Source organism: Tupaia chinensis, unplaced genomic scaffold (assembly GCF_000334495.1).
Source record: "Tupaia chinensis unplaced genomic scaffold, TupChi_1.0 Scaffold000355_1, whole genome shotgun sequence".
Taxonomy (NCBI): Eukaryota; Metazoa; Chordata; class Mammalia; order Scandentia; family Tupaiidae; genus Tupaia; species Tupaia belangeri.
In genome coordinates this window covers 15,224,217-15,234,020 of record NW_006159850.1, presented here as the reverse complement: position 1 = coordinate 15,234,020, position 9,804 = coordinate 15,224,217, and the positions used below count along the sequence as shown (strand labels likewise).

Genomic DNA, 9,804 nt, shown 5'->3' with positions numbered 1-9,804 from the left:
TTCGCCACCCCGGGGCCCGCCTCTGCCTCTTTCGGCCGCGCTCGGGGCCCGGGCGGGCGCGGGGGCCCCGGAGGGCCCGCCAGGGAGCCGGGCTGGAAGTACGCAGGGCTCTCGCCTCGGACACCTGAAGACATCACCCCAGCGGGAGGATGGCGGCGGTGATTGGCCGGGCGCTGCGGTGTGCTCGGGGCTGCGCCGCTAGAGCGGGCACACTCCGCCCTCGGGGCTCAGCGCCCTAGCAAGTTACGACCCGGCCCGGCTCCCAGGCGCCAGCTGGGAAGACGGCCCGCCCCGCCTGGAGGGAGAATCCCCGGAGGAGCTGCATCCCCGGGACTCGCTGGGCTGGGCGTGTTGCGGGAGGGAGGAGGGGCTGGGAGGAAAGGGGCTTTCCTGCTCGCGGGAGCAGGGCTGACAATCAGGGAGACCGTCATGGGGAGCCGTTATGCAACAGGCAGCTCGCGGGGCTCTCTGGCAGGGTTTAGGGGAGTAGGAGGACACAAAAACAGTTGCAGGCAAGGAGGGAGTGGAGCCTTGAAGGTGAGAACAAGAAGTTTAATTGTACAAGGAATGCACTAGGTGGGGAGAGGACAGTGACGATGGTTTAAGGAGCGGGTGTGGGAGGCTCACTGGGTGGAGTTTGGTGGTAGCCTTTGAAATAGTTGCATAGAAATGTCTCCTCTGTAGGTCAAATATGTAAACTAGGTGTCTTCCCGAAGGTGGAATGTAATTTCTTCTTGAGTTCTAGAGGAGGAACAGGCAGGATTTAAAACTTGCCAGGGAGAAAAAAAGGAAGAGAGGAGAGAAAATAATAGATTTGAGGAATCTAGGGAATCCATGAAACAAAAGAAACCAGAACTCTGCAAAATAGAAAACATTTTTTTCTGCTGCTGCCTCTTAATCTTAATACAGTAACTTAAAACTTTATAATTTATGCCTGACTTCTGCATAACCTTAATCCTATTTATTGGAATTTGTTTAGCAATAGATCACAAATATAATTACCAAAAGTCAATTATTTAAAACGTTAAGGTCACAGAAATGTAAATTGCGAATGAACTTAAAAATTCAAACAGCCTGGCTTATCAAGACATGACAGGTCTGAGAGATAAATAATGCTATTTTGCTAAGAAGGTAAACAACTTTGACTTTTTTGGTAAAAACTTTTTTTTTTTTTTTGGTTAGTAGTAAAAAGGAGGAATTGAGAAATGAGGACTGAGGACCTTATTGGAGACAACCTACCACTGATTTTCTGAGATTCCATTCTGGAGACCATTAGAAAGATTCCAGAAAATAATCCTGATTATAGTGCTGAGCTGGTGTGTGGAAGGCTTACTGTCTCCAAGGCCTGTGCATCCCTTGCTTTATTGCATGTAGTCAATATTTTTTTTTAGTTTGCCAAGGGCATGTGCACTAGCCAGAGAGATGGTGAGGGAGAAAGCAGCCCCCTGCTGGGGTGTGTCATACAGCAATCCCTTCTCCATTTCTCTGTCCTGTCAGGATTTGGGGCATTCACCCACAGAGATGTTTTTTAAGCTGTCAGGGCTGGAATTCAAACCATGGTTGACCATGTGGGATTTGAATCCCATAATCACTAGGCCAGGCCCTAATCAAGACTTTAAATAACCCTTATAAATAAATGGGATCAGTTATGGATACGTCCCACACTCATAAGTTTCTTAAGTAGTTAGTTGAATGATTGGATGTTATACTGAATGAAACTGGGAAAGAATATATAAGCAGAAGACTTCCTAAACTGGGAAGAAAATCATAATTACACATATTTTTATGGAATTTGGAAAAGACTTCATTCTTTTTGTTGCTACTCTTTCATATGTAATACCAAATTATGAACATCATTATTGTCAAATAGTATGGATCTTCCTAAAAAGACTAATATAAACCAGTATAACAGCCAGACTAGATCTTGGTCCATTTATGTGGGATTTTGAACAGTTGCCATCAAAGTAATCCCCCAGATTTATTTAGCAAAGTGCTAAATGTTAAATTGCAGCTTTTCTAGATATTTCCTACAATTTTGGGGATTATAGTTTTTTTGTGTGTGGTTTTTTTTTTTTTTTTTTTACTCAGCCTGTAGAAGGAGAGAGAGGAAAGTGAGAAAGCAAGCCACCAGGTCTAGGACTCGAACCATGGTGGCCATGTGGGAGTCCAGCACCTTAACCACCATACCATCTGCTGGCTCCATTATTTATTTATTTATTTTTTTAAAAGTTGATATAGGATAGGGCACGTGTGCTCACCAGAGAGTGAGAGAAAGTGAGAAAGAAAGCCACCAAGTCTGGGACTCAACCACTGTCAGCCATGTGGGAGTCCAGTGCCTTAACCACCAGACCACCTGCTGGCCCCAAGATGAATCATTTTTAAGAATGGTTTTGTTGGGGCTGGCAGGTGGCATGGTGGTTAAGGCACTGGATTTCCACATGGCTAACTGTGGCTCGAATTCCATATCTGGCAACTTGCTTTCTCACTTTCTCTCTCTCTAGCTCTGTCCCTCTCTGGTCAGATTAAAATAAATAAATAAATAATGTTAAAATAATTCTTAAAAAAGAAAAAGAATAGTTTTGCTTTTATTAAAATAATGTGTGCAGGGGCCGACAGGTGGTGTGGTGCTTAAGGCACTAGAATCCCACATGGCTGACTGTCAAAACCAAAAAATATTCAATGTACTGTTTTCATGTCACTCCTTCTCACCTCTTCTAAAATAGTCCGTAACATGTATATTCCCAGAGATGGATCTGTATTGCTTTAAAGTTTTAATGCACAAACATACCTTCTGCTTAGTGTAGTTCACACTCACTGAATGTGGAGAGTTACCCTATCAGACCCTATTTATGCCATGCATGTCTTAGAGTTTATTATGTGTGGGTGTTTAATAGTTTATCATCTTTGAACTGATCATAGCCCTTCGATATTATCTTTGTTTCTAAAGAGCTGAAAGTGTAAAACTGAAGCAGTGTGTACTTAATTCATGGCTTACTATAAAGACATGCTTTCTAGAAAGATCTTAAATTTTTTTTTTTAATTTAAAAATAGTTGTTATAGGGTACGTATGTTCACCAGGGAGACTGGGAGACAAAGAAAGAGAGAAAGCACCTTCCACCCAGGGACCATGGCCATGCCACGATCTCTTTTCTTCCATTCTTGTTTTAAGATTTGGGCATGCACACACATGTGCCCAGTGATTTTTCAAGCTGCAGGGTCTGGGACTCAAACTATGCAGTCAGCCATGTGGATCCAGCTGTCTTAACCACCATGCCACCAACTGGCCCAGATCTTTTCATCTCTTTTGGGGGGGAGAGGTTTTTTGCTATAGGGCGCGTACGCTCACCAAACAGACAGAGAGACAGAAAGCAGGAAATCACCCCCCAGGGGCGATGGCCACACAGAAATCCCTCCTCCTCCTCCATTCTCCTCTCGGGATCTTGGGCATGCACGCACACGCGCCTGGCGTGAGTTTAAGCCACCGGGTCCGGAACTCGAACCGCGGTCGACTACGTGGGAGGCCAGTGACATAGCCATTATGCTAACTGCTGGTCCCAGAGCTTTTCATCTTAAATGTGTTCTTTATATACTTATTTGATGTGATTGCAGTTAGATGATTGCAGTTGGATTCACTTGTAGATAAATTTGTGAAAGCAGTTCTTAGGTGAAGAAGAGACAAAATAAAGTGTTTTCAATCTAGCAGTGGAATGGTGATTCACAGGGCTGAAAGCAGTTGAGAGGACTGTTATTGGCAGGACTGGCTGCTAAGAAATCTTTGTAATAGTTACTGATGTGTGAGACGGTGGAGCAGGACATTACAGAGTAGGAAGCAGCAGAGCCGGTAATAGTTGAACAGTTCAACTTGATTATGACTAGGAGACTTTATTTTGGTTAGTGTTCAGGGCTTTTTAGTACCTATTGATCAGGTTTAAGGCATTGATATCTATTGATGTTCTGAATCAGTAGTCCATCTTCATGGGGAGGGTCACATCTAGACAGGAGATTGGTCCTTTGAGGTTAATGAGGACCAGCCACACTTATATTTTGATAATGTAAATCCCTTAAGGAACTTACAGTTTTTTTCTTAAGAATTATTTTTTATTTAATTTTATGTATTATTATTATTTTCCACTTTGATCAGTGAGAGAGAGAGAGAGAAAGCAAGCCAACAGGTCCAGGGTTTGAACCATGGTTGGCCATGTGGGAGTCTAGCACCTTTAAGCACCATGACACCTGCTGGCCCCACACTTACAGTTTTTACCTTTTTTTTTTTTTTTTAATTTGCCAGGGGGCACATATACTTGCTGGAGAAAGATAGAGAGATAGAGATGGAAAGCACCTCCCATGGGGCACAGCCACACCATAATTCCTTCTTCTCCATTTCTCCACACTGTTAAGATTTGGGACACATACATAAGCCCCTGGTGTGTTTTCAAACCACCAGTGTTGGGATTCAAACTGTACGCTTAGCCATATGGGATCCAGTTTTCTCTTTAAAAAATTGTTTTATTTAATTTTATGTATTCATTTATTTTAATTGACCAGAGAGGGACAGAGTGAGAGAGAGGGGAAAGTGAGATGACAAGCCACCAGGTTTGGAACTGCCCTTTCTACTGCCCTTAACTACTATGTCACCTGCTGGCCCGTCTCTTAATCCCTAGATCATGGGGTGGCCCAGGAGGTTATATTAGGTAGTCAGGAAAGTCATGACTTATTTTTCCACGGTTTTCAATGCAAAAATGCATCATGACTTTCCCAACAAGCCAGTATTTTTAATGGAAGTATATATGAACTTAAAAAATGACTTAAAAATCTTGACCAAAGAAAAACCACCTATGAACTAATATACTTTCTGGCATTTTTCTTGATTTTTCTGTCTGAGAAGTTCAGTGGGCCATTATTTGACTTTAATTTTCTTTTTTTATTTTTTCTGTAGGACATGTATGCTCACTGGGGGGAGATAGAGAGAGAGAGAGAAGGAAAGTAAGAAATCATCTTCCAGAGAGGATGGCCATGCTGCAATCCTTTCTCCATCCTCCTTTTGGGATTTTGGGCATGTATTGCCCATGTGCCTGGTATGTTTTTCAAGTTGCTGTATGGGGTCCAGCTGCCTTAACCACCTATTAACTGGCTGACTCAAAAATGTTTTTCAAAGAAGCTTTTGGGCGATTGTGTGGAGTAGTGTCTGCTTGTTCCTTTCTGCTGAGTGCAGGATGCAGAGCTGGTGTGTACACGTTATCGTACCCTAGAAATAACATTTTCAGATGGACCCGGGAATCTTTCCTGAAGTTGACAAAGTAAGGGATATTTAAAATTAATGCCTAGTTAACTATTCAGTGGTTAAAATGACATAGTCCCACAAATGTCATGTCCTTACCATGTTATGAAAATGTACTTGATAAAAGGGAGACCTACATAGCAGGGGTTTATCCTACTTCTCTGAAACTAGAACCAGTAATAATCATTATAGTTTTGAGTAACTGTATCTCCAACATCTGCAAAATGATCAACTTACCTATTATCCTAAATTTTAACAAGGGAGCTGTTCTCACCCTTGTTTTTCTTTCCTCCCACAGAAAATACCTACTAATGCTAACTTTTCCTTCCCCTTCTTTACCATCTTTACAAATTTAACTTTAAGGGCCAGCTTGTGACCTTGTGGTTAGAACTAGAATCCACCTGGCCAGTGGGTGGCTTGAGAGACAAGTTGGGTGTGTGTGTACGTGCACCCAGGGTCCTGACGTGGAGTGAAGGAGAGGAAGTGCTACCGAGTCGTACTGGTGGCTGTTTTCTCCCTCTCCCTCCCTGCTTATGACAAGTGCACATGTGATTAAAGAGCAAAAAAGAAGAAATTGAATTTTAAGTGATAGTTAGCCTGAAGTATTTAACCTTAGTGATTATAAAATAATATTGCTTTATTTATAAGTACTTCTTTTTTCCAGTGAGAAATACTAGAGAAAGTATTGCATTTACTCCCCTTTACTTTGCATCTGATAGAAAGAGAAGATTGTACAGTTCTCTACAAAAGTGAATTTTTTTTTCTTAGTTTGCTCAAAGTCTTGCCAGATGTAATTGTGCCAGGGTGCACAGTGTAAGTGTCTGTGCTGTAAGCTTGAGTTGCTTACATGTCTGTGCCATCTAGGTGTGAAGGCACTGCAGCGGATGCCCATTGGAGAAGAAAGGAAGAGATATCAAATAAATAATTAATACCCACTGTCACATATCTAGTATTTGAAGTATATTCAAGGTGAAAAAGTCTTGCTAAGAAAGTATTTTTTTCTAGGCAGGAAGGGAGATTGTGAGTGGGACATATGGAAGGCTCCATAGCAAGAGTGACATCTGAGTACAATAGGATATTCAGGGTTGATGACATTTCAGACAGGTCACAGAAATGTGGAATCATTAGTGTGTTTGGGGAGCTACCAGTAGTTGGGTATGAACAAAACAGAGGCAGGATGGTGACGTGTTGGAGAAGTATGTCAATGTAATTGTCATTGAGAGTTCTCTGTCTAAAAGAACCAATAGCCAGGCCAGTATTAATCTTTAGAGACTTGCTATATTGACTATAGTAGTTGTTTTTGCTCTGAGATAATTTGGCTTCACAGTATGTGAATTTCACATACCTAAGCTATCAAATGTTGACCATAATTTTTCTGAAACTTGACAGGCATGGAAAGGATATTTGCAATATTGTGTCAATACTTAATCATTTGGGATATGAGGCAGAAGGTTTGGACCCTGGGGAAACTTACAAATTGGCATAAAGAATGCAAAAATGTTTGTGGCATCATTGTTTCCAGCAGTGAAAAGTTAGAAACAAACTATTACATCCTCACCCCATCCTCATCTGAGTGGATCAAGTGTGGCATATGTTTTTTTAAAGAATTATTTAATTTTATTTTTTCATTTATTTTTTAAATTTGACCTGAGAGAGACACAGAGAGAGAGAGGGAGAGAGAGAAAGAGAGGGAAAGTGAGAAAGCAAGCCTTCATGTCCAGGATTTGAACTGTGGTCAACCATGTGGGAGTGTCCAGTGCCTCAACCACTATGCCATGTGCTGGTCCCAAGTGTGGCATATTCACTAATGGACTGTTACTCCAATGAATGAGTTGGTCGTATTAATAGACATATCTCTAAACCAGTGTGGAATCAAATATCAAAATTTAGGGTGTAACTTAAGTACGTTAAGATTTAGATAAACATTTTTTTAAAGTTTATTTATTTTATTGATGTGAGAGAGTAGTACCCTCAACAGATACTCTTCACACCATAATTCTCTTCCCTTGGGCTCATACATACCCAGAATGTGTTCAAGTCAACTTGGGAACTGAACCTGTGGTCAGAAGGTCTGAGTACTGCAGTTCAGAATACTACTGATTATACCACAGGGCCAGGCCTAGATAACTTAAAATTAGGTAAAACAGTACTATGAGGATCTTCAGAAACTTCATGGAAAAATTATTATTATGAAAAGTTTCATGAATTTTTTTCTTTTTGATACCAAGATAAACTCATATTTTAGTTCTACTTTTTCATGAAAAAAAATCTTTTTTAAAGCTTTTGCTATAGGATTCATGAGCTTGCTGGAGAGACGAAAAGTGAAAAATCACCCGTGGGGGTGGAGGGTGGTGATGACCATGCCATAATCCTTTCTCCTTTGTTCTCCTCTTGGGATTTTGGGCATGCACACACATGTGTCCGGCATATCTTTCAAGCCCCCAGATCCAGGATTCAAACTACATACTTGGCCAGGTGAGCTCTAGCTGCCTTAACAACCATACCAACTGACAGGCCCATTCATGAGCTTGTTGAAGGCTCACGTACATGTTGAATTGTTGGAAAAGTCATGACATATTTTTTTTCTGTTTTTCTGTGCAAAAATTTGTCATGACTTTTCCAACAACCCAATAGTTTATAGATAGATATACACATATATGGCAAAATATTAAAGTTTGTGAATGTTGGATAGTAGACACATAGATGCTTCATTATTCTTGACAGTTTTCTGAAAACATAAGAAGAGAGGTTCAAAAGTGATGTTGGATAGAGATGTGAGCGGCTAATAGTACAGCAAATTTAGTTATCCAAGTTAGGAACATGTCTGATGGGGAAGGCTTCACAAGAGGAGGAGGTACTTGAGTTTAGTGTGCTGGTGAATATCAAGAGAGGTGGGGACTGAACGTGTGCCATTCAGTCAGATGTAGCTAATGATTTCTTTCTCTTGATGTTTTTTAGAGAAATATGAAACGCAATGGGAGCAGAACTTGTTTGAATAGGAGAAGTAGGTTTGGTTCCCGAGAGAGAGACTGGCTGAGAGAAGATGTGAAGAGAGGCTGTGTTTACCTTTACGGAGCGGACACGACCACTGCCACTGCAACCTCCACCTCCACCACCTCCACCTCCTCCTCCTCGTCTGACTTACATCTGGTCCTTTGCACAGTAGAGACACCAGCGTCAGAAATATGTGCTGGAGAGGGGAGAGAAAGCCTTTATTTGCAGCTTCATGGAGACCTGGTCAGGTGAGATCTAAATTTTACTCCTTTAATTCTATTGCAATGTAAATAATTGTGTTTCTGCTTTGAAGTGGACTTTAGGATTTTAATTGTCCTGGAACTGATGATGGAGTCATTAGACTTGAAAAAAGGTTTGTCTTTAGAATGCTGACTTTATGATTCTTAAATTGAAAAACTGTTGGTGAAAGAAAATTGGAGAATTCTTTCATTTAGACTACACCATAGTCAGATATCTAAATTTTAAAAAAGTATTTTGAAAAGTATAAATAGAATAAAATTAAAATTATAAAAGAGTGTATAGAGTGGGAAGTAAATTAAGTCCTTTTCTCTTCTCCATTCTACAACTACTTGCACCTTTCCATGAATCTAGTTGTTATTGCCAGCTTCTTATGCATTCTAGGGATATTCTCTGTAATTTTAAACATGTGTATGCTTATGCATGAGTATGTGTCTCTGTATACAAAAAAAATTTTTTGAGAGGTTTTTGCTATAGGGCATGTGCACTCGCCAGAAAAACAGAGAGAGACATAGAGACAGAAAGCAAGAAATCAGCCCCCCAGGGGGGATGGCCATGCCACAATCCCTTCTCCATTCTCCTCTCAGGATCTTGGGCACACGTGCACACGCGCCCAACATAAGTTTAAGCCACTGGGTCCAGGACTCAAACTGCTGTCGACTACATGGGAGTCCAGCCACAGCCATTACGCCAACTGCTGGTCCTCTGTATACAAATTTTAAAACTATATCTATCAGAGGTCTTTCCGTTTTTTTTGTTTGTTTGTTTGTTTTTTTTTGAGGTTTTTGCTATAGGACGCTTGCGCTCACCAGAAAGTGAGAAATTTCACTTCAGTGGGTATGGCCACATTGCAACTCCTTCTCCATTCTCTTCTCGGGATTTTGGACATGCACACACTTGCACAGCATGAATTTCAAACTTCTGGGTCTGGGACTGGAACTGCGGTTGGCCATGTGGGAGTCCAGTGACATAATCATTACACCATCTGCTGATCCCAAGGTCTTTCCTTACTTATATTTATATATAGGGTTGTCTGAAAAGTCATGATGTATATTTTTGTGTTTTTCTATGCAAAAATGCCTTAAGACTTTTCTGACAACCCAATAGTTGTCACCATTCAGTAGTTACAGTAGTATTCTAAGAGTGCCATGTTGTTAACCATTTTATTTATTTATTTTAATATATATACGTGTGTGTGCGCGAGCGCGTGTGTGTGTATTTAACCATATTTATTTATTTTTAATTTGACCAGAGAGGAATAGAATGAGAGAGAG

General features: G+C 41.0%; 1 protein-coding gene across 1 annotated transcript in view; it reads left to right on the top strand.

The window, feature by feature from the left end:
• Positions 1-8,378: 8,378 nt before the first annotated feature.
• The window catches only part of PHLPP2 (PH domain and leucine rich repeat protein phosphatase 2), a gene marked incomplete at its 5' end in the record, with an annotated part of 74,314 nt that continues 72,888 nt past the window's right edge, over positions 8,379-9,804 (top strand). The window contains 1 exon segment of the mRNA XM_014589414.2: positions 8,379-8,520. Coding sequence (XP_014444900.1) covers positions 8,379-8,520 — 142 coding nt within the window.